The sequence below is a fragment of the Manduca sexta genome, chromosome 27, assembly GCF_014839805.1.
Source record: "Manduca sexta isolate Smith_Timp_Sample1 chromosome 27, JHU_Msex_v1.0, whole genome shotgun sequence".
NCBI classification, from domain to species: Eukaryota; Metazoa; Arthropoda; class Insecta; order Lepidoptera; family Sphingidae; genus Manduca; species Manduca sexta.
The window spans coordinates 19,598,914-19,625,831 of NC_051141.1; the positions used below are offsets into that span (position 1 = coordinate 19,598,914).

The window sequence follows — 26,918 nt, forward strand, 5'->3', positions numbered from 1 at the left end:
TCTCTCTTTAAAAGACCCCAATTTATAGAAAGGAGTAAAGTGACTTATTCACCGTCACTGACACCAAAATCACTCGACTCTCAAAATATGTGATCATATTTTTTTTTGCAGCCGCCTCCACTTTCCTCCATACGTCTCCTCGTCTTCTTCGGAGAGGTAAGATGATTTTGAATCTGTTGAATTTTTCGGAAAGCGGGTATCTTAAATGATTTACTGTATACATGCGAAAGTGAACACATTGCACCTGATGGTAGTGGAGTAGTCAAAGTCGAATGACGAGACATTATTTATTCAAAATTTAAATTCAATTAATTATAATGTATTACCATCCGTAATAAAAGAGCAATAAAACGCTTTGTAATAAGTTTTATTGTTAGTACGCGCATTCTTTATCTCCCTGTTTATAAATAAGACATCAAAACTTCAATTATTTTGTGTAGGTAATTATTATACTTATACGAACTATAACATTTGTGTCATCATATAGATACATTGACTTATTTCCTGTATCCGTACGTGGTACATATATCGATGTATTGATATCTATCATAAACAGTGTAATTATATTTATAATTTGTTTCTGCAATATAAATGAAATAATTTTAATTCTTTTTCGAACAGCGAATATTTCGAGGCCACGTCCATAAGGGATACATTTTCACCTTCAATCGGGTAAGATCATTTTAAATTATTTTGCACAAAAATATATATTTTTTTTTTTATTTTTTCACTTTTACGGACTTTAAAAAGAAGACTATCGTTTTATCACGACAGATTTTTGAATAAGTATTATTTTTTAATGATTCCGCTATATTCAATGAATCCTTAAGTGTCAATATACAATTAATAACTACTATTTATTCCAAACAAAATTTAGATACAAATACTTCAACGTAACTGAATATTGCTTTGTTGAAAACTAAACATTAACTTTGTATGATAACCGTAGTCTAATGATTAGAAATCAATTAACCATTTGAACGACGTAGGCTTTTAGTTGTTATACCCTGTACTAAAAATAAAACAGCTTTACCACAAAAATAAAGAACTTGTTTTGGAGAAGTTTTAACTTTTCGTTTTTAAGTTATATTTGTCAGTACACAGTTTCATACTTTATCACAACATGTTGAGGTATAATTGTTTAATATGCATATTCTTTTTTTATAGCCGATACTTCGATGTTGAATCTTTCGGCGAAGCTGATCCATTCAGTGCCAGGTAACTACATTAAGTATAATTATATAATATTATTATGGCCATTAACTTATGTCTTTTTATTTAAAGTCTAGCAAGGAAACAATATACCATGTGTGTAGTTATACAAGTTACTTAATTGGAGTATTACTATATAATTATATATTCTCTTATATATATACTCATAAGCATAACTAAGTTCGCCTACGTGACGAATAAAGCATTTTATAGTTTAAAATAATATTAAAATCCCCTCAAACAAAACTTATAACATTAACACATAGTACGGTTCATCGCGGTAATTTGCATGAGGGAATTATGGTTAAACTGATTTTGAAATAGATGGCCTTAGTGTTTTGGGACATTTAAAGCATAAAAGTGTTTTCACGCGAGCCATGCTGCCCGTACCACATAATTATATTAATCATTTACCATCGCAAAAGCATTATGTATATACCTGTATAAAGTTGCATATTCTAGCAATTTACTTATTATAGTTATTGCCATGGTGCAGTGGTGTAGTTATAACGAGTAGGTACCTGTTACTAATCTTGCCGAAATCCTCTGTTCAATTCTCGGGTCTGATACGTATATTGCGGAAATTGTCATAGATTTACCAGTGTCGCCTATTCTTTTGCGGAGACGTTATTTAAAAATAACTAATCCACTTTGAATCGTGATTCTTAGGAGGGTCTTTGGGAGGAGTTTGTCCAACATTGGGACTTTGTGGGCTGATAAAATACAATAAAATATTTGGAAAATAATTTTATCGAAATAATAATTCATTTACAAGTGACACAGCCACGTTGTCAAAAAACAAAACAAGTATACGAAACGCCAAAAGTTAAATTAAATAATTTATTTGAACCTGTCAAATATTAAATATTTAGATTCCGTCAATATTATTGCTATGAACAAGCAGAAAGCAGTTCTCACCAGAGAAGAACAGGCAAGCACTCTGGTGTTGCTCTTTCCTAAAAAAGGTTGAGCTATAAATTACAGTACATGTTACAGAGAAAAAGCATACATTTTTTATTGTTGTTTAGAGCAGTTTATTCATATGACGCGACAAATAGCTTTCAAACTAATCCAAAATGTTTCGAACATGCATCAAAGGTTAAGAGCGTTTACGCATCCGGGCGCCGTATGTCTCAAAAACAGCACTTTTCGAAGGAGATAATATCCATCAAAACATTATTTTAAAAACATATGAATTATTATAGAAAATTTTGTTGTCTAAAAAGTTAGTAGAGAAAATTTTTAGATTTATTGAGTATTTGTAAATTGTTTAATGATTACTGAACAGAGGTTTTCAAATTTGCGCTTCGAACGTCTATTTCGAAGCTCAAAATATCTTAAACCACTAAGGAACATAACAATATGTTATTTTATCTAACTAAAAAGATCCTGAAGAAAAAGTTAGTAGTGAAAAAATATCTTTTATGTTTAATTCATGAGAAATAAAAATTCAAAGAATTCGAAAATTTCAGAAATGTTGGTCATTTAAATGATTTTTTTATCACTATATCTTACTTAATTGAATATAATATTGAATTACTATAATAGAAGAACATCTCCTTAAAAACATACAATTTAAAAATTCTACAAAATTAGTTCTGTTATTTTTCTATAAATATTTTAAATACCACTATAAAACGCACCTGACCGATACGCCCGTAGAAAACGACATCGTCGTTGCGGTGGACACTTACGTCGAAAGTAGGAACGCGACCCCTCCGCCTGTACCTACCCCGCGTCCGTTAAACATAAATCAAATCGTTGCCGTCGGCCCGGATGTCGACTCGCCGCCGCTCGATCCCCTCGCTCCGGTGACGACCGAAGAAGTCATCATTCTGATCAAGGCACTCAAAGACGTAAAGCCCCCCGGGGCTGACGGAATCCCGAACAGGTTATTAAAAATGCTACCGGAGCATTTAGTCAAAATATTAGCTGCAATCTTCAACGCAGCCTTTCAGAACTGCATATTTCCTGAGGCCTGGAAAGAAGCAGTAGTCATAGGCATCCACAAGCCGGGAAAACCCGCATCTTCACCGACCTCTTATAGGCCGATTAGTTTACTCAGTTCGTTAGGGGAAACTTTATGAACGGATCGTCCTCGACCGTCTTAAAATAGTAGCCCATCTCCACAATCTGCTCCCTCCGGAACAGTTTGGTTTCCGAAGTAGGCACAATTGCGTGCATCAGGTCCTCCGCATCACGGAGCATGTATACACTAAGCGTAGGTACGACCGTCCTACCGGCGCGATATTTTCGATGTTGAAAAAGCATTCGACAAAGTGTGGCACAACGGCTTACTTTTTAAGCTGTACACTCTCAATGTGCCCACACAGCTCGTGCACATCATACGAGACTTTTGTCGAATCGCGGATTCAAATATCGAGTGGAGGGAACTCTATCTTCCCGACACACCATCTCTGCCGGAGTCCCGCAAGGCTCCGCTCTCTCTCCTTTTCTATTCTCGCTTTACACAAGCGATATTCCATCCTTCGAAGACGCCCATCTGGCGCTTTTCGCTGACGATACAGCAATCTATGCTTCACATAGAAACCCCGACAAGTTGGTGCACATTTTGCAATCCGCAGCCGATCTATTCGGTGCGTGGTGTCGCAGATGGCGCATCACCATAAATCCCGCTAAAAGTCAGGCTATAGTCTTCACTCGGCATACCAGAGTACAAGCGCCTCTCGCTTCTATAGTCATGTCAGGACAGGCCATTCCTTGGACTAGGAAGGTCAAGTATTTAGGCGTGCTACTTGATCAGAAGCTGACCTTCGTCCCACATGTCAATGCGGTACGCGCGCGAGCCGCACTCGCGATGAGCCAGCTGCACTGGCTCATAAACAAAAATAGCAAATTGTCCACCCGCAACAAAATTCGGATCTTTACCTCGTGTATTAGGCCGATAATGACATACGCGTCGCCCGCGTTCGCGCACATACCGCCTGCTCGTCTTCAGCGTATGCAGGTTTTACAAAATCAATTCTTAAGACGTGCACTCGGTGCCCCGTGGTACGTTCGCAATCGCAACCTCCACGTGGACACCGATATGCCGACCATCAGGCATTTCATGCACATGTCCAGCAGACGCTATTTCGATCGGGCGGTCAATCATCCGAACCCGCTCATTAGGTCCGTGTCCATATACACTCCTTTCGACCGCGCGAAATGGAGGCGTCCACGTTCTGTCCTTACAGATCCAGAGGACGATATAACTCTGGCCATCCGCCGAAAGCACGAGCACTTAAAGCTCCTACACTCCACACGACCGCAGTTCCGTCCTCGCCGCCGAGGACCTCGCCGCGTTCCCCGTCCTCCCGACCCTTCGATTAGTTCCGTCGGCCCGCGCGCCGGCGAAGACGATTAGGTAGACTGTGTAGGTCGCTCCGTGCACCTCGCGTAAACCCCCTAATCGCTGATGTCCCCAAACATCATCTCTCAGTGACCGTCCTGAGCCGAGGCCGTGACCCTTTAGAGGGTCGCCCTCAGCATGGTCACTTAATTTAAGGGTTCGAGTGCCTAAAGCATTCACCCGAAAGTCCGGTGTGTTTGTAAAAGCCGGCCCTGCCAGGCTAACAAACGTAGAGTCAATCCAAAAAAAAAAAAAAAATATAAAACGCAACGCGCAAATCGTTTCAAATTAGTCCGCCTTGAGGCTTTCTAGAGAGAGGACGTATTGCTCGTCGCACCGGCGAGACTCCAGTTGGACTTTGCTGTGCGTAGAAAAAATAGTCACGTGTATACAGTGATTGCCACATCTTAGTACTTTAGTAAGTAAAATATTTTTTTCTTTAATGATTGACAATAATTTTAGTAGTTACTATAAATTATTATTATATTATTATGTTTCAGACACAATGGGAAGTAAAGCTATTTCTAGGTAAGAAAAGGAAACGTAACAACGCTGAAACTTCGGCTAAAGCAAAAGCTAAAAGATTGATGTACTAATGTTATAACATGCGTCTGTAGTTATGGTTGTTGCTTTTTTTTACTCATTAAACACTTGAGCATAGTTACTCGAAGAAAAAAATGGAACCTTAAGCTAAAAACAATTAGCCCATTGAAATGTTACATGAGCTTTGTATTTTTAGAGGACCCAATTTTATTTTTAGAACATGTGTGGGGGGTCAATAGAAGCTTAATCTCAAGTTTGTGAGGTCGCCCCCCTTGTCCCCTGGCCGCCATCATGGAAAAAGGGTGAAAACACTTTTTTCGCGATATCTCGGAAACTATGCGTCTTACATAAATTTTGTAAAGTCATAATTTGTAGCAAATTGTTTTGCCTACAAATATGTTTATATAACTTTTTGCCCTAAATAAAAAATTAAAGAAGTTATAAGCAAAAATGTGAGAAAATGTTTATAAAAGTTTTCTTTTTTTTGCCATAGAAGTTACCAAATTTAACTTATCGAATGTTATGCAGGTAGAAAAGGTATGAGTTACCATTTGGGGATAAAGGAGAAAAAAAACATATTTGCAGGCAAAACAATTTGCTACAAATTATGGCTTTACAAAATTTTTGTAAGACATTTAGTTTCCGAGATATCGCGAAAAAAGTGTTTTCACCCCTTTTCCAAGATGGCGGCCGGGGACAAGAGTGGCGACCCCACAAACTTGAGGTTAAGCTTCTATTGACCCCCACACATGGCCCAAAATAAAATTGCGTCCTCCAAGACAGGCAATATTCGGTCCTTAAATTGTAACATTTCAATGGACTAAACGCACATTTCAAAACTCGTTTTACGCCCGCGGCGTGCGTGGTTGTATGCGGTACCCGCTGTATTGGCGGCCAACTAGTAGAATCGTGCGGGCCACGGTAGCACCAGCGCGCTCTGTGGTTAGTAGGTGGGCGACTGCAGTAGTCGGTAGGGGAGGGGTGGTTACAGAAATCTGACGCCATTTTCCTCCATCGTGATCGTTTCTGATATGTGTCCATGGCGTTCTGGAACTCAACTGACCGTTAACTGTCCATCTTGTAACCGCTCACCTTGCGATAATCGCTCGCCAAGTTTGCAGGACATAATCGGAACCGCGGTGGTTACAAATCGCACAGATCTCCGGTCGTCATGAGTTTGGAAATAAAACAGCCGTTTCTCAACCACGGCGGGCGCGAGTAAAACCGCTTCGTGAGTTCTTAGCCTTATAGAATCACTTTGCTGTCCCGTTGTCAAAACGTTTACAACTCGCCAAATACCCAGTGCGCGAGTCCCACTCGCACTTGGCTGATTTTTTTGCATGATGCATAGGTACGCTTACTTTCAAATAACAAGGTTTTTGTGTTCACTGATGCGCACTGTTAAGAAAATTCAAGTGACGAGAGACGGAATCCTATATCTTTCTCCTCTTTGAACCTTATAAATAAGGGATTTGGTAATTTATGTAGCTAGTTAATAAAACTACTAGAAGTAGTTAGTATACCTATCTTCTTAACTATTTGGGCTAGTTTAGGTTTACACGCTCACATCAATTTTACATATAATTTTATCCTGATGTTTAACCCTGTGCAGGTTTCGGCGTCATTATACTTGTATAAATTAAACGCCGCGTCTAGATCCATATGCAGTTTTACTTAAGTATGTAGTGTTCGCGTAAACTTCGATAACAATAATAGTATATTCTATATATTTTTTTTAATTTTTAGGTAATCGTGCCTGATATTACACTCAAAATAAATAAGGTTATTAAAAGCCGCAAAATTAAAGATTTTCAATATTTTTTGGATCAAATTAAAACACTCAATAACCACAACAGAGCAACAGGTTGTAATATCGAACATTTACAACTATTGAAAGAGAATGTTTGTTTGCAGTCAACATTTTTAATGAAGTGTAATATGTGCAATATGGAATTTAAGCTATTTAAGCGCTAAGAGATATACTGTTAGTATGGACGTATATCGTGGAACTGTGAATGGAGCTATGATGACTGAAGTTGGTAGATCAAATTTAAACGAACAGTTAGCTTCCATAGATTTACCAATATTAACGCAAAATGTTTACATGAAATGTTACGACGAGTTAGCTAAATGATTGAAATTAGCTGCAGAGGACAGGATGCAAGAGGCCGCTAGGGAAGAAACTGATAAAGATGTTGCCTGTGGCGATGTAAAAGACGGTATTCCCATACTTACAGTCAAAGCTGACTGCTGTTGGTCAAAAAAGTAAAGAACCAACTATTTTGCTTCGTCGTGTATCGCAAATATTATGCAAAACTATGGATATAAAACTGGTAAATTGTTATACATGGATGTACAATCGATCGATTGATGATCGATGTCACTGAGAAGCATCTATTAAAAAAAAAAATTATCCAAAAAAATATAACCAACTTCCGAAAAAAGAAGTCTTTTATTTCTCACTTTTTAGTTATACACCTAAAAATGACATCTCATTACATACACCTGACTCAAAATATAAATTCCAATATGTAATTTCTAATGACTTAATTTAAACTTTCCATACGCTAAATATTAAAAACTGCAGATCTATGGAGTAATTATGTGGTCCATTATAAACATCGTAGCACAGTAATTTTCCTGATTTATTGTCTGATTACGGAGTTCTGGTGCCTATCTTTCGGCTTCATGATGAGCTCTACTTTACTAAAGGGTACTTTCTAAATGCAAATGCTTAAATTTTTTAAGCATTTGCATTTAAAAAGTGAAAATAACAATATGTAAAATTGTCGTTAAAATTTGTTAAAAATGTTTATTTTTTTTTATAATTACAAAATGATACATATAAACTATTTCATGATGAATTCTTATATATTTAATAATAGAATTCCTCATTTATCATAAATTCATAAATCATAAGTTACATTCCAATTAGATAATTAAAGCGAAAAGATCAAAATTGTTTGGTCTGACTATAAAGATAGCCGACGCGCTAACTCTACGCACACAGCTACGCAACGTCTCTATGTGAGTGAATTTTGCGAAGAATTACCTATAGTTGACTTCACGCGCGGCACGTAAACGCTCTTAACAATGCGTATAAAGTTGCTATTGTGTCTAAAGTAGTAACAGGCGGAATCCACGCTATAGAAATTTAACAAGCAATCGTATTGCAAACGGCGTGATTTGCAGCGGTTATGCGCACAATAACCTAGTGACGGGCTATTGCTTTCGCTTTAATGCTAATGAACGAATTATCGCAAATCGTATTGGACAATAAATAGATTGGCTTCATTAGCCGATTATTTTATAACGAGATAATGGAGGAATGATTTCGTCTATTCACAGAGCTTCTGCTTTTATGGTGTTATGTTTGTTCATTGTAATTTGTCATCACATATTTTAAAAGTAAAACTGATCAAATTTATATAACACAAAGAGTTTTAAGATTATATACAGCGGACATTGGGAAGATTGTCATACAAAAATTTTACGCTTATGTGATGGTTACTCGATCTACCGTGAAATAGCAACATATCTGTAAAATACTTCATATTTTTTATCATGATTTGCACATTTTTACTGCGAATATTAGCATACATTCTGTAAATATATTATTTTTGTATTAATATCTAAGGACGCTGACATCCACATGAACATTTTAAATAAGGCAGCGACTTATTGGTAATAACATTTGGAGAAAAATTTGGAGAAAAGATTGTCTTTAGAAAACATCATATAGTTTATCAGAATAATTCCTACGGTCCGTAAAACATAACCGAATTTAGCTTTGTGCTAACAAAAGATTATGATATAGAAATCAGTGCCTTATAGGACTGATATTCGGGTAAAATTCATACGCGAGGAACTTGAGAACGTAAAAATTATAAAAGAATACGTATTGAAAATACCTTCGTAGATAATTAGCCTTCAAACATGTTCCATTATTAATTAACTTAAAATGTGCATTACTCTTTGTCTATTATTGTCGCCATCGCATAAAGCAATATCTCGTTTGAGAACAGTGGTATCAGTTTATATTTTGTTAACGTCCATCAATCTAATTTAGCTAATGAATTGCCAGACGTATGTAGCTTTTATCTCAAATCGATTCAGCTTCGGCTTCGTGCAGTAACATCACTAAAGTGCATCACAATGCCGTGTAGTTAACGAGATAAAACGCTTCCGTCGATCCATTACCAATTGGCAGCTAAGACGCAGTAGATCTTAAGTGGATATAAAAACGAGGACCCTTCCATCGCCGCTTGTCTTTCGCGAAGTCTCTCATCGTGGTTAGTGTCGGCGTCTACGAATATAGAACGTCAACCAGTTTTCCGAGAACTCTGGCAGCGAAGCTCTTTTAAGTTAATTTTCTATTGAAGCGAATCGAAAGCGGTATGATTTTTTATTTTATACTTCCACGAGAATTTTTAATGCATAATGGTCTTTGAATTTAAAAATAAAAAAGATAATTTATAATGATTTAAATTTCTGTGGCGTACCTTGGGAGAAGCCTATGTCTAGCAATGTACTGCAATGAGTCGATGATGAATGATTGCTATAAATATGATAGCCTATTTGAGTGCAATATTGACAGTAAAATGAGCCACAATGTTTCTTTTTCAATACGTTCGCTACGTAATTTACTACCTTAACAATTGCAATCATTAAATGATTATGTTTCAGATATATCCATTAGATTAAAACTTTAAATTTAATGAGATCGTAAAGCTTATAAAAGCACAATGCGTCACGAGCTTAAAGCTCTCACTTGCCGCAACTTTCGACCCATTTTAGCCAGGGGTCGGTTCAAGACGAGGTGAGATTGACATATTTTTTAAAATTCTCGAAATTTAAACTCAGATTTACATAAAATAGCTCTCTAATACATTAGAGATACTGGTGAATTTGTTTTAAGCCTTTTTTGTGTTATTTAGACGTGGAACGTGGTATACTGGTGATCTTAGGTTTAAAAGTATTTTAAGTTAGTAGAAATACATAAATATTTTATTTAATTATATTTGGGAAAGGTAATATCGGCCTGAAGATAATATTTGCTTTATACTGAATAATGTCTTTAAATAGAAGATTCGTAATCGCTCCATCACCAGCCCCAAATTTCGCTTCCCAAATCAGAAAACTAAAATCTTATCTTTTTTTTATGACAAATTCCCGTAAATCTCAATTCCAGAATAAACACCCAACTAAACGTGATAAAAGCTTGAACTTCGTACATTCTAAATTCAACTAACGTAAATTGTGCAATAAAAAGTTTGGCACACGAATAGAATGCATATGGAAGGTTAAAACGAAACTATTGCATTTTAAACGTCATTCGTTTTTACTTCATGGACACCTAACTAACTAATACTAATAAATAAAACAGTTTGAACAGCCCTTAAAATAAATATCCACTTTGCGACACGTTTTGTTATATTGTTTTGTGACAACCCTAATAACGAGCAGAGGATTTTGGTAGGTATTAGGTTAGAATATGCAAACTTTAAGTCTTATTATTTAGGTAGATCTTATGCCAGGGTTTCATTAGTTATGTACCAGCATTGTATATTTCTTGGCATTCACTGGGTAGTTGTATAGAATGACTCTGTCGCTGAGATATAGTGTGACATCCACGAGTAAACCGATGTATACTGCCCAGTATGAAGAGTCTGAAATTTGTGCTCGATACGGCGACAGGCTCACTGCCTATCTCATGGGACGGAACACATAAAGCGAAAAGCAGTACAACATGTGCATTACTTGCACTTGCATACACCTTACTGATATATATGTATTTTGATACAAGCACGGCAAAGTTACCCTACTGCATCTGATGGTATATGTAGTGGGTACAAAAGAATAACCCTCGACAGTCGATACAATTATGCCGGCCTGTTGGAACCTGAAACACAGGCTGATCCCGGAACACGACACTTACGTGGGCCACTATGGCGGGTTTTAACACCTTGTGTACATTAATCGCAATACGGGCGGACTTAAAATATATCCTACTACAAGCAAAATAGATTTTTCTAGTAAAAAATTGATCAACAGCCTATAATAATCTGTGAATAGCGAGTAATTGCCCGATTTTCACAGGTTGTCTCATTTCGAAGCGGCTGGCACTGCGGGTAATAATTACCGAAACGAGCGTTTATATAGACATATAACTCTTCCTGGACAGCATTGGTGAGTGATACGTTTTAATCTTTAAGACTTTCTTTCTTTATCTATTTCCACTATATTTATTATTTCTTCGGATACTTTCTATATCTAATGTTTATCAGATTCCTTTACGATATTTTTTCCCGTAGCAATATTATTAAAAGCTTGAAATATATTGCGTGTTCTAATGGCCTCTACACAGTTTTTATAATTATCACTATACACAATAATAGTAAAGAGTTTTGCGTAGCACGTAGACACTCGCTACGTCGTAGACGCAATTGTTCCGAATTCAAATTCGAAGGGAAATTATCTTTAACAACAGTACGATTGTTCTAAAATAGCCAAACTGAAATTAAGCGCGATCCATCCTCTATATCTTATAGGATATCGCTCGTAAGTCTTCACACAATTCGCCTCTGATGACTGTTCAAAACTTCGCAGCAAAAGAAAATTACAACCAAGTATTCTACTCACCAATATATATTAATAACATTGTATATTAATCTACAAATAAACCAGTTACCAAAGCATTAATTAGCAAAGTAAATTATCGTGTCAACCCTCTCAGAGTAATTTATTTATTTAATATTTCTCTGTTATGTGTCGATATAACTTATCAGTTAAGCTCCGTTCAGTGTCCAAATCTGAACGCGCGGTTAGCGTGCGTTAGGCCTGCAACATTCCTGTAGTTATAAACGCGCTACTACAGCTTGTCATGTGATCGGTGTCCTAAGGTAACCGCCGCTGTGACCGCTACGTGTTTATTAATGACCGAAACCGATTACTCCGAAAATACGCTTTCAGGTGAATTTATATTGAAAGACCTCCCTGAATAATATCCCTCTGATAATATTCGTATTAGGCGTTGTGCAGACGAAAACAATGCTAAAAACATATACGTGTTAAAAAAGAGATACAATAAGGCCAGCGCTCTGTATAATGCAGTTACCATTTTATGCGATTTTTGTGAAATTGTTATTCACAAATAATCGCAGACTGTTTGGACTGGACTTAGATCGTTTATATTTGAGATAAGTCAACTTTGATAACATTTAGTTTAAACTTTATATATTCGAACATTCGACATTTAATTCACATCATATGTAGTTTGCACATGTACTTAGTGAGTTAGGTTATGGACGGACCTCTATCAATATATTTGTCTTTAGTCAATTTTGTTGAAGACGTATACACAGCGCTTTATTGAAGGAATTTCATAATCAGATCAGTTTTGAAAATTATCATCCGCCTCTGACGCCGTATATTCAAAATCTTTCTTCCTTACATAACTATACTTTATACGTTAGTTTATGCGATTCCATTTGTGTTATTTATTGTTTTCGGATAAAAGACATAAACATAGTAGATATATGAAGATCAAGACAAAAAAAATTATATAGGACTTACCAATACCATTTCATTTAAAAAAAGACACGAATTATTGCGGATCATAATTTAGGGTATTAACAAAGGCAAAACTGTCCTAGTCGGTAAATCAAGTAGGGTGTTTAATATGCAACGCGAAATTCTTATACTACCCTCGTTTACGGAAACCAATTCAAAGAGACAGATGCTACTCACGCCATATACGGTAGTTCATATCGATAACACGCCATCCCATCGATTTGATAGGCACATTATGATTATAACCACCAATTATAACAGGGCTCCTTAAATTTAAAAGTAACATTAACAGTAAAAGTCATAAGAGATTCAACACCAACATCATGGAGTAGACAATAACCTTGTGAGGAAAGGTACGGGCTGCAGATTGGAAGGTCCGCAGGTTCAAAGCCCAAGGCACCTCTAAATTTCCGAATTGACTGTGGCCTAATTTCCTTTGCATTTGGTAATACTTGTGATGTTATAGAAATTACGATTATCAATTTATCATCGATGTTTGGAAAATATAGATTGATACATATAGACATGTAACAAATAAATATCTATGGTGTACGTTTTGTTGGTTGTCCAAATAAAATAAATAAATAATCGGAATATGAAAAGGTAAATTGCCGTGTCAAATGTATATATCCCTTAGTCGTTGCATCACGCGTGAACGGATGTAACAATAGGGGACCGTCCTGTGTTTGATTTTGTACATTATTCTATATGTAATGGTTAATAATACGAAAAAGAAACCCTCCTGCGAAAACTGCAATAAAATTGGTTAAAAAATGAGCCAGTAATTCATATTTCAAATATTACTATGTGCCGAAGTGGGGATATCGCTTTATCTTTTTCTTTCGCACGCGTCGTAATGCCCGATGACGTCACACGTGGGTATTGCGCCTCGTTTCTGTTTCTTGTCGCTTACCCCTTCTACCGAAATTAAAAGACTTATAACTTTTAATTTTTTACCGGGTTTAAATAATTCTTTCTGTGTTATAATTTATATAACGTAAATATTTGATAATAATAAAAAACAAAAATGAGTCCGGTCCCCTATTGCGCTAATTTCTTTTTGCTGTGTTTATTAATGTCAGGAGAAGGTTATTATGAAAGTATAAATTAAGGAAATTGAGCAGAATAATAGAAATTGTAAGAATACAACATTAATATTACATGACTGCCAGTTGTTCGACATAAATGTCAGCTATTGACGGAATGCACGCTGCAAATATTGTTTATAGATGGATCAGTTGGGTATCATAGAACATTACAATAATAAACACTAACCCCGTTATTGTGACTTGTTACCACAGCAATCCTCCGTCCTTATATAAATAACGTTTATGATTAAGAAGGTAAGTTTTTTGTTAGTAAATTTTATTATTTATACCTATTCGAATTCAATATTCATAGTTGACAAGACTACGTCTGTCGGGACACTTAGTAAGTTTATAACACACTCGAAGGTTACACTATATTTATATGAAGATCAAAATTTACACTCAAATAATCTCTATTGAGAGGCGAATTGTGTCCGTCTAGACCTGATTGTTTAAATTAAATTAGTGGGTGAAAGAACAAACATCTCTTCAGTTAGATTTTCTCTATGGAGCCTCTATTTTTGGATAAATAAAGACATAATTCATGGAATCAACCGAAGAAATCACCTATGGGCAGAACTCAAATTACAACCTGACAATGAACTGATACGAAAAGACTTTATAACCACTAAAGACTATGTTAGGCAATTAATTCAAGACACAAAAACAACTACTACCTCAAGGAATTTACTCAATGTACCAATAAACCAAAAAAGATGTGGAACCTAGTCAATAACCTAGCAAGGAACAAAGTTAACCAAAACCATATTCCCACGAAACTAATAATTGATAACAAAGAAGTAACTGACACAATGGATATCTGTGAAGAATTCAACCGATACTTCTCTATTATAGGCTCCTCCTTGGCTAGCGAAATCCCAAAACACTACCATGAAAATCCTACCTCAGCCCTCCCCCTTGCCACGTATTCCACTGAACTAACAACCTTTAATCCATGTAGCGACGTGGAGATTATAGATATAATAAATAATCTTGACCAACAATCCAGCGCGGGCTTAGACGGAATCAGTACCAAACCTATTAAAAGTATAAAGCACCTAATTGCTACCAATATTGCAAAATGCTTTAACAAATTGATAGTGACAGGAGTCTTTCCAGACTCATTAAAAATAGCAAAAGTAACGCCTATTCATAAATCAGGGCCTAAAACGGATCCCGGGAACTACAGACCAATCTCGGTTCTGCCATGCATTTCCAACGTGTTCGAACGCATTATATACAAACGCCTAGCAAACCAACTGTATTCTATCAACTTCATCTTTGAACGTCAATACGGTTTTCGACCTAGAAGTAGTACTCTAACAGCCACGGTTGATCTAGTAACTAAAATCAAATCGAGCATAGACAACAAACTTTTTGCTCTTGGCGTGTTTATTGACTTGGAGAAGGCCTTTGATACTGTCAGTCATACGTTACTAATCAAAAATCTGCAAAGCATCGGCATCAAAGGCTCTGCACTGGACATATTGCAATCATACCTAGCCAACAGATTCCAAGTAAAAAACTAGGCAAAACGAAAAGTCAAAAACTACTTTTAAAATGCGGACTACCACAAGGATGCTTATTAGCTCCGTTAGCAGACGACACGTCCTTATTTTACTTCGGATCAAATATTCAGGACTTAATGTGCAAAGCCCAAGAAGATTTAAACAAGCTATTCTCTTGGTTTCGGTATAACCTTTTAACAATAAATTCATCGAAAACGTGCTATGTCATTTTTAACGCTAAAAATAAAAATATTACACCACACGACCAATTAGAACTAAATAATCTCCCCTGCAGGAAAAAACTAACGAGAAATACTTATGTCTACGAAGTGATAGTGGATTGACGTGGAACGCACATATCGAACACATCAGATCCAAACTTTTATCTCTTATGGGATCACTTCGGCACATTGTTCGGTGTGTTCCACATAAATTGCGCTATACAATATACAATTCTCTTGTAAAACCACATCTACTGTATTTAATTGAAATTTGGGGCAACGCGGCAAAAACAAAACTAGCTAATCTTCAGATTGTCCAAAATAAAATTATAAAACTACTTCAAGATTCAAGATTCTAGATTCAAGATTCTTTATTTGTTAAACATGAGTATACACACAAAGCATGCAAGTTGTTCAGTATTATACTTATATATAAAATGATCTGTCATGTTTGGCCTTTATGGCGTACAATTTTTTTTGTTTTTTGATAATCTTTAATTACAATTCAATATAAGTTTGTTTTAATATATAGTTACCTACATGTCAAACACACTAGAATTATATAAAATTAGAAAAATGTCAAGTAATATTAATTGTATTTATACATTAAAATAATATAAATAAGAATAAATCCAGTTCTATACAGTATTGCCAAAGATACATTAAATTTTATCCATTAAAAATTCGGATATACTGTAGTATGCTTTCTCTTCAAGATGTAGTTTTAATTTTCTTTTTAATACATGGGCATTCTGGTCCTTCCAACATTTCGGTAGTTTATTGAAAATTATAGGGGCCATGCAGAAAACACTTTTCGCATTAATGTTGTTTTCGAACTACACAGACTGAGAGTAGAGTTATCACGCCTGTTATGTATAACTTTGTCAGATAAGCGTGGAAATAATTGCTGATTATTTTTAACAAACATGGCAATTTCCAGAATATACAGACATAACAAAGTCAGTATTTTATATTTTATAAAGTATGGTTTACAACTGTCACTTGATTCAAGTTCAAACATGGTCCTAATGCACCGCTTTTGGGCTTTGAATACTCTTTCCTTATTAGTCAAGTTGCCCCAGAAAATAACTCCATATCTTAGATGTGATGATACTAGACCATGATACGCAGTGAGCAATGCCTCGATGTTAATCATCGGAACTAACTTATAAAGGGCATATGTAGAGTTACTTATTTTTTTACTAAGTACATCAATATGTTCTTTCCAATTTAGTTTATTATCAATTGTTATCCCGAGGAATTTAGCAGTATAGACTTCTTCAATTATTTTATCATTATATTGGACTTTAAGATTAGTCATTTTAGATAACCGTTGACTGAAATGCATCACATTCGTTTTATTTAGATTTATTTTTAAATTATTATTATCTAACCAATTAATAGTTGATATAAGGGAATTATTAATATCATTATTGTATTTATCTCTAGCATTGCATTGAATAGTTATTGTGCTGTCGTCGGCAAATAGTGTTACAGGTTGTGTAATTGATTTTAGTAAGTCGTTTACGTACAGTATAAATAATAGGGGACCTAACACACTGCCCTGCGGTACACCATATTTAACTTCTCTTTCATGTGAATGAAATATCTCTTCATATTTAGTTTTTGTATTGATTGAAGATATTTCTGTTGTTTGTTTTCTATTTTCTAAGTAAGACTGTATTAACTTTAAAACGTTACCTCTAAAACCGTATGCCTCCAATTTATCTAACAGAATATCATGTCTGACATAATCAAACGCCTGAGTCATGTCACAGAACAATGTGCACACTGGATTGGTCTTATCAATATTGATCATAACTCTATGCAGAAAGTCATAAATTGCCATGTTTATTGTTCGTTTTTCTCTAAACCCTTTTTGTTCATTAACTAGTATACTATTTTTTTCCAGGTACTGAACTAATTCTTTGTAGATATATTTTTCATAGATTTTTGAAATTATACTTATAAGCGATATAGGTCTGTAATATTCCATGGCTTCTTTATTTTCTTTTTTGAACAGGGGTATTACTATGGATTTTTTTAACGCATCGGGAAAAATACCTGAACTTATAGTTAGGTTTATAAGATAACTTAAATGAGAACATATTTCTGCAGAGACAGATTTCATAATTTTTGTTGCTATTCCGTCATATCCCGTGCTGTTAGTATTTTTTAATGTATTAATTATTTTAAAAATATCCTGTGGTAGACATGGAGGCATGAAAAATGATTTTATATTATTTGTGATTTGCGAGGTCACCTTATATCCTGAGTTTGGTATCGGGATAACTTTTTCAATAAAGTAATTGTTAAAAGCATTTGCTATTTTTTGTGGATCTGTTAATACAGAATCATTAGGTAATTTTATTTTTGAGATTAAGTTTCGAGGAACATTACTTTTGAGCTATTTATTATTTTCCAGCTTGTTTTAGGTTTATTGTGTGATGTTTTTATTTCATAATTGTTTTGAGCATATTGTGTTAATTGAATAATTTTCTTAAATAGTTTAGAGTACTTAGTAAATTTTATTTTATTTGTTCTGTTCGGTTTTCGTCTATATTCACACAGTAATTGTCTTTTCTTTTTACTACATAATTTGATACCACGTGATGCCCACTTTGTTTTTTTTGTTGTCTTTATGGTTAAAGTTTTATAAGGAAAGCATAATTCGTAGAAAAGTAAAAATGTTTCTATAAAAGCATTATAGGCTGTGTTTGGATCAGTGGTTTCATACATTTCGGAAAATGATAAACTATGTAGACAACTTTTAAATTTCATAACATATTCATTGCTGTAATTCCGCCTTTTCCTACGCCAGTTTTTTATAATACAAGATTTTTTAACAGGTAACTTTATTAATTGCGCCGTGTGATCCGACAGTGCAAACTCAATAACCTGCGTCCTACAGAATCTTTTAAAGTTATGTGCAATATTATCTATACATGTCAGACTATTTAATCTTGTCGGTTGGTTAATAGATAATTTTAAGTTGTGATTCAAGAGAAGACATTTAAAATCCATCGCTTGAGAGGTTCTTTTTAAAATATCTATGTTAAAATCACCCGCTATGACAATATTATTTAGAGATTTAGTGTTGAGTACTTGTAAGATTACATCTAGCTTTTCCATGCAAATGTTAAAATTTTTGTTTTTTGGAACTCTGTAAATACAGACAATAGCAATTTTATAGGTTATTAATTCAATAGCACAACACTCAAAAATACCAGTTTCGGACATTTTAGTAATTTGTTTCAATTCTTTATACTGGTGACCATTTCTTACAAGTATACACGTTCCGCCTCTTTTGCTTTCCTTTCTAGTGTAACATGCCGCAAGATGGTAATTAGGTATAACCAAATATTTGTCATAACCTTCCATAATAAAATGTTCTGAAATGCATAACACATCAACACACAATCCTTTCTCTGCTAACTCCTCTAAACATACTGTTATTGCGTCGGATTTAGTTAGTAATCCGGCAATGTTTTGATGCATCATGTGTAGATATTTAGTCACGAAAAAAATTTGTCATATTATCATTGCAAGGGCTATTTTTAATGTCATCGGTCATAAAATTTACTGAGTTTTCACTACATTTATTTGGATAGTCCATATTTGAAAGGTTTATATCATTAATTAATACCTTAATGTCTTCGAAAATTGTCCTCAATGCATTATTATTTATGGAGCCTGAATATTTATTGAACATATGGAAGTCCCATTTTAGGTTTCGATTAGAATCTAGATAATAGGCGTGTTCATATGCTAGTATATCAGAATATAGTAAATTGTTAAATGTTTCAACTCTACAATTATAAAGGCTATTATTCGTTTTGTACATAAAAGTAGGTAAGCATAAGATTATGTTTGTATGCTTGATTTGTTTAAGAACATCTCGAATGTAGATAATAATATTGTGGTAGTCCTTCGTTATTTTAAAGTCCTCCTGTCCTATTAATATTATACAGTAGTCGTCGATGGTAAAATCAGTTAACTTTGAGTCAATTCCATTAAGAAGTTGTTTTATTCCCACTCTCGGTGTTAGGTAGTGACATATTTCATCTTTCTCGTTTAGTAACACATTATGTGTAGTAGTAAGGATGTTGTTGATTTTATCTGTGCTAAGAATACATATTTTTCTTCTCATATTAATATTTTGTTGAGGTGTTACTTTTTTACTGTTATTTCTATTTCCTATACTTGATTTTTCTATCATTTTTGTATTTTTTTGTTCTTCTTTATCTGTTATATCACTTCTTGCAATTTGTAGATTATCAGTTTGTGTCTGTTTTGTTTCGATATTTTTTTGCGGTTTTGTTTTTGGTGATGTTTGATTCGCTTTAGTTTTAATTGGGGTATTAGTTGCGACTTTTTTGTATAGCTGATTTTCCTTAACCAAATCTTCATTTAACTTTTTAAATTTACTATTTTCTAGGCTTAATGATTCTATCTCCTTATGCGCACTATTTAGTTGCGAATGAAGCTTGTGAATTTCTTCTTTTAATTTTTGCACTTGTTCGCCGTCTTCGTCTTCTGAAATATCTGGCAGACTATTAGTGGTGCATTCTAGTGTTTGTGAAATTATATCACTGTTGTCAGCCGATGGGTCAGAATATGTTCGAACTCGGTTTCGTCGGAACGTTATATTTTCAATAAAATTCATTTTGTGTAGTTTATTTATTAGTAAACCTCTAGGGCGTAGAATTCTTATTGGAAGTTGTGAAGACCAGCTGATATTAGTTCACTTTCTAAGCGCAAGGTGGCAGTGTAATTAATTGTGTTTATAGTTCAATGCACGCTAGATGGCATTACATTTAAATGCTTATTCTATGCATAATATTATAGTTCTGAGTCATTGGTCAACCATTGTTAATGATGTCTGTAGACTCAGTTTTCGTATTATTTCTTTGGTAATATAAGTAGTAAGAATTTTAAAACATTCAAAAACTTTTTAGTAGTCCACTCATGGATTTGAACACGGGTCTAGGATCACAGCGTTAACTAATTATATCGTACAAGCCGCGAGGCCAAGAGTCCAACTATTAATATTGTCCAAGTTGGGGTTCCTGCTTTGTATCGGTTATTGTTTATAAATAAACCGTTAAAGGTGTATTTCTTTTTAAATGTGACGCCAAAATGTAACGATCATAATTATAACATTATCACAGATTGAGACAATTGTTTGTTACACTGATTGTTTTGATAGAAATACACTTATAATAACACAATAAAACTTTTGTTTGTTTGTTATTTCTATTTTATGTCCAAAATAAGTAGCACTAGGTTCATTTGAAACATTCAAAACACTGAATTTAAAAACTGATTTTAAGGACACTTATCTTGTGAATATTTCGCAGATAACACTTTCACTTATTAGTTAAGCTATACTTTTTATAATAAAGCGTTTTTCTATAGTTTTACTAGCCTTTAAATATTTATCCGGATTAAAATTACGCGGGCTCGATGTTATTTGTGACACTAGCGCCACGTTCGGTACTACTATTTAACACCCACTGCCAAAATCTACAGCGAAACAAAATTAATGAACATAAAACAATTATATATTTACAATACTTGTATTCTTGTTAGAAAAATATTAAGCGACGCTCTCCATACTAACCTATCCTTTACAAGCCTAAAGCAAATATCCCAACGAAGTTCGCGCCGCGCAAGTTTTTTAGTTCTACCCAAACAGGAACAAATTATGGAAAAAACATGTTTACTTATGAAGGTGCACAAACTTATAACAAAATACCGTCAAGTATAAAAATGAAAACTATTTCAACACATTCAAAGTAAAACTTGCTCAATATGTTATAGACAAATACTGATGTTTTCAATACCAATAATACGATGATTGTGTTGGAAGAGCATCTTTGTGCGAATACCGATCAATATTGTATCTACTCCTAAGTAATTAGCAAGCATTCTCATGTAAGCGACTTGTAGTCTTTTTTGAGAATAAAATTCTTTAAACCCATTTTTTCCTTTTAATTCTAGCTGTCTCTTCGTGTAATTCCTAACAATTTTTTCAGGTTATCACGTACTAATATTATAAACTAGCTTTTGCCCGCGGCTCCGCCCGCGTTATAAAGTTCTCCGTTATAAAAGTCACGCTATATATTTTCCCGGGAGCCTATGTTCTTCACAGGGTCTCAAACTGTCTCCATACCAAATTTGATCTTAAAGAGCCTAAGTTTTTAGTTTAACACGTTCAGACAGACAGATGCAGCGGGGGACTTTGTTTTATAATATGTTTTTGTAGAACTTTTTATGAGGAATAATCCCGTCATACGTTATTGTTGCATAACTTTAACCGTTTACGCAGCGCACGCAACGGAAGCTCTCAAAACTAATAAATTTTCCCCGTTTTTGCAACATGTTTCATTACTGCTCCGCTCTTATTGATCATAGCGTGATGGTATATAGCCTATAACACTCCAGGAACAAAGGGCTATCCAACACAAAAATAAATTTTTAGTTCGAACCGATAGTTCCTGAGATTAGCCATTACTGCTCCGCTCCTACCGGTCATAGCGTGATCATATATAGCCTATAGCACTCCACAAACAAAGGTCTATTCAACACAAAAAGATTTTTTAGTTCGAACCGGTAGTTCCTGAGATTTGCCATTACTGCTCCGCTCCTATTGGGTATAGCGTGGTAATATATAGCTTATAGCACTCCAAGAACAAAGGGCTATCCAACACAAAAAGATTTTTTTCAGTTTGAACCGGGAGTTCATGAGATGAGCCATTACTAGTCCGCTCCTATTAGGTATAGCGTGATGATATATAGCCTAAAGCACTCCACAAACAAAGGGCTATCCAACAAAAAATATTTTTTCAATTTGAACCGGTAGTTCCTAAGATTAGCCATTACTGTTCTGCTCTTATTGGGTATAGCGTGATGATATATACCTTATAGCACTCCAAAAACAAAAGGCTATCTAACACAAAAATATTTTTTCAGTTTGAACCAGTACTTCCTGAGATTAGCCATTACTGCTCCGCTTCTATTGGGTATAGCATGATAATATATAGCCTATAGCACTCCACGAACAATGGGCTTTCCAACACAAAAAGAACTTTTCTATTTGACCTTAACACTTTACGTATATTATTATGTACTAGCTTCCGCCCGCAGCTTCGCCCGCGTGGATTTCGGACTTCAAAAATGGAGGAGGTGCTCAATTTGTCGGGATGTTTTTTTAATGTATGATGTATCGGGAGTTACGCGTGTTATTGTGAGTCAACCATAAAAGATAGACATATGCTGTCGTGGGATATTTTTTATATAGTTTTAGGGAGAACATTTCCGTCATACATGATTTCTGTGTAGCTTTAACCATTAAGGTTGCACACGCGACGGAAGTTTAAAAAATTGAGTAACTTCTCCCGTTTTCCCAACATTTCCCTTCACTGCTCTACTCCTATTAATTGTAGCGTGATGAAAAGTATACTATAACCAGCTCAGGAGTATGAAAAATAATTGTACCAAGTTTCGTTAAAATCCGTCGAGTAGTTTTCGTTTCTATAACGGTTATACAGACAGACAGACAGACAAAAATTTTACTAATTGCATTTTTGGCATCAGTATCGATCCCTAATCACCCCCTGATAGTTATTTTGGTAATATATGTCATGTACAGAATTGACCTCTCTACAGATTTATTATAAGTATAGATTACTAAAATATTTTTTGTATGACTATCTCGGTGGTGATTACGACTACCGCGCTGAGCTCCTGGGTTCGAATCCCAGGTCGGGCCAAAATTACAATGACTAGGTTTTCCCATACCAAAAATTACCTAGATGCAACTCGGAGTTAAGAAGTAAACCCCGTGTTACGGAACGCACGTAAAGCCGTTGGTCCTGCGCCTAATCTCTTTCCGGTTATGTCGGATTGCCGTCTCACCATGAGAGTATGAGAGTGAGTGAACAGAAAATACAGCTGTGTATTGCGCACACACTTATGCACTATAATATCTCCTGCAGACCTGGCTAATCTCATTTGAGATTGGCCGTTGTGGCCGAAAGTTGGCTACGAAGAATTCATTCATTCAGTTACGTAGATAATATTATGTTCCATAACATAATATAAAAGGTGTAGTAAATGAAAAAACGATATTTTTAAAAATAGTTTGTTGAAGTAAATAGCCTTGAAACCAATTATTTGATAACCTTCGATCAAAAATATGATCGAAGGTGATATCATTTTGTAAGTATTATAGATATTTTTCAACCTCTTAAATACCTAAGTCACACTTTGTCAAATTTAATGTATATAAAAGACTAATAGTGATATCGCTTTTTAACAATATCACTAATAAAAAAAATCAGAAGATACATACCTATTTCGGCAATATTAATATCAGCCTACTGATAGACATTGTAGTCAGTGTAACTACAGAGAGTCTACTCCCAAAAACGAAATCCGTTGTTTCGGATGACGGATCGTACATTTTCTTACTACGAAGTGTTACGGATCCGAAGACGGATTCGACGACGGATCCGTAATCGGATTTTGATACTTATGACATTTTTACTTTCGTCGACCGCACTATGAAAACACATTTGACATAAAATACTTCGTTTCTGCGTTCGGATCTTAGCGTCAATTTTACGAAAGCTCTAATCCTTTCGTTTGATTTTCGTTTGGTACTTCAGAGGTTTTAAAATTGCTCAATAACTCCTGTGTGATGAATTGTTGCGATAGGAAAGTGCTGGGCGAAGTTGGAAGCGTCTCTAACTGCGTAAAACCTTCGTAACATGGAATTTGTAAGAACTTATAGGACTTTGCCACCCCTTTTTGTAACCATCTGCGAGGATATAGTTCCACTAATTCCTCCAAAGAACATATACGGGGAATTGATACTACCACTAAGGTAAGCTACAGAAGAAATATTACTTTCTACCTTTCTCAAGAACCTAGCTGGTATTAGTATATGTAGTATTCTTAACGTCTAAATGATCTTGTTTTTGTTTTTTGATGCATTGTACTAAAATGTATATAATATTTGTCAATTTCATATTTTGACTGTGCTACATTTTTATTCCAGGAGTTGTTAGGGAGCTGTGGAACTAAGTATAGATGGGTCCATGGCCCAGCAAACAGTCTCTGAGTGCCTCAGGCAAGTGTCTGAGTCAGCCTCATATATTGACTAAATTTATAAAATTTCCACAAAACCGACAAGAAAGGACTCTTATTAAAGAACAGTGAGTTAATAGATATTAATCATTCTTAGAAAGTACCTAAGTGTCATCCACATAGCATTAGCCTTTAATTTAAAATAAATTTAAACCTCTATTTACTTAGGTTAAACAAGCCATTAATAATTTCTCATTTTTTCATAAATATGTAATTCCAGGCATATGTGGGTGCATTGACTGCACCCATATAACCCTTAGAAAACTTATGAATTTTATGCCATCCTTTGTAGAAAGTGCCTATGACTTTGAATTTATTAGACTTTAAACATAATATGTTTTCTTGTTTCAGAATCAAATAATTAAACAACTACTAACTCGCTAGAGCTGCCATAACCAACACTGCATGACGCATGGAAGATTAACTACCAAATATATGTTATCGGAAAATAAAACATTATTACAATCATTTTTGTATTCGTTTTTTTAATTTTTATTCATTTCTTTTAACTCTCTCAGAATCCCCTCCAGTACTTCTTTTTTTTTCAGTTCAGTCAATGCGAAGGACCCGATTAGAGGTCCGCCTGTGTCGCTGGGCGCACTCGTCGTCGTACTCTCCTTGAAACTGTTAGGTGGAATCATAAGAAAAATGTTAATTGTTTATTGTAAACATCCTAACACATGGTACATAAATATATGGGTTCTTATTCCTACTGGGATGAAAAATAATAAAATTCACAGAAAGATTCAATAAATTTTACCGTAAAAACCATTGTGTATATCGATGGGCAAAACTAATGATTTCTTTAATAGATCAAACCAAGGAATTTACTTGTTATTACACAATAACTGCCTTTGCAATTGAAAAGATATTTGTTTAAAGCGAATAAATAACATTTTATTAATAAACTTACCAATACAATAAATAAATTTTACTTGTAAATTTCAATTCCAATTTGTTGTGATTTTCGCCAGTCAACTTGTCAATGTCCATCAATTGTCAAAAATTATAATATTCCACAGATTAAAACACAATGCAATAAGACCGTAGATTGCAAAATCAGCAAAAATATTTGTTATTTTGTATCTAATAAATATTTAGAGTTATGAAATAATAGTTATATTACAGAAAACCTAATTAGACATTCAATTTATATGTTTTTTTCACAAGAATATTATAATAGGTAAAAATTTACGGTTTTTGAAGATATACATCTCTAATCCGACACAATATTTTCATTCGAACGTTTGTTTATGGTTCCGAAAGGAACTATGACGGATACGAAGTAATTTGGTAGTACGGTTAAATCCGAACTTCGTCGTTTCTTCGTTTCGGAACGACGTTTCGGTGTTCGTTTTTCGAAGTAGGGCCACTGGACATAATAAGAACATCTGATTTCATAAGATAGTCAGCACAGTCAAATACCGACCAATACTTTGTAATTCAAAGTGTTGGATGGTGTTTTTACTGTTTATGTATCGTTTACCATCAGGCGAACGGCAAGCTCGTCTCGTCATTCAAAGCAATAAAAAAAAGACTATCCCCCGCTAGGACGATCTTTCTACCGAAATGCCTTGGGCGTTAGTCCACCACATCGGTCTAGGGGCATTGTATATTAAAAGTAATAAACACATTACTTTCCGATAATCGTGTAACGTATTTTCCGTTCGTAAATGTTCGTATCGCAGTTTGTCCTACGCCGTACTCAAGGACGGCCTTTTTATTGTGAAATAAAACTGTAATAGTATTCGTAAGTATAGCTTAAGTAATGATTAAGTAGGATATGGTTGGTAGTTACGAGGTTTTCATTTTCGTGGTCAGGCGATAATAATATAATCTTTCTTACGATTAGATAATTACACCTTTGTTATCTCGTTAATATTTAATATTAATTTTGGAACACAAGTTTTAGGTTATAATTATGTTAAAAAACTTTAAGCTATTTTGTATACAATGTGTGCCCGATTATAACCTGTTTTGTGTGATAAATAAAATAAAATAAAAATATACAGGGTCATTTTGACATCGCGTTGCTCAATGAAACCACATACTTATCTATTTGGAAATAACACTGTTTAATAAGTTACTCGAGCCGTAGATGTAAAATAAAAAAGTGTATGTTTCGAACAAAATAAATATTAATAAAAGTTTATTTCAATTTTACGCGCCCTAAAGCCACTCCCACTACCCTAAGAGAATTCGTCGCAGTGGCAACAACATACTTTCAGTCAGAAATACACACATGCAAACTCTATATTCGCACTCAACT

General features: G+C 34.7%; 1 protein-coding gene and 1 long non-coding RNA gene across 2 annotated transcripts in view; both read left to right on the forward strand.

Annotated features, from left to right (window-relative positions):
- The window catches only part of LOC115441432, a 180,028-nt gene that overhangs the window by 127,238 nt on the left and 25,872 nt on the right, over window positions 1–26,918 (forward strand). Inside the window, exons 35-38 of the mRNA XM_037443744.1 lie at window positions 112–156; window positions 622–672; window positions 1,168–1,218; window positions 11,207–11,296. Coding sequence (XP_037299641.1) covers window positions 112–156; window positions 622–672; window positions 1,168–1,218; window positions 11,207–11,296 — 237 coding nt within the window. The remainder of the gene's footprint in view (window positions 1–111; window positions 157–621; window positions 673–1,167; window positions 1,219–11,206; window positions 11,297–26,918) is intronic.
- LOC119190833 lies at window positions 24,372–25,106 on the forward strand. The gene is made up of 3 exons (XR_005113190.1): window positions 24,372–24,386; window positions 24,561–24,717; window positions 25,001–25,106. It is a non-coding gene; the product is annotated as an uncharacterized LOC119190833 (long non-coding RNA).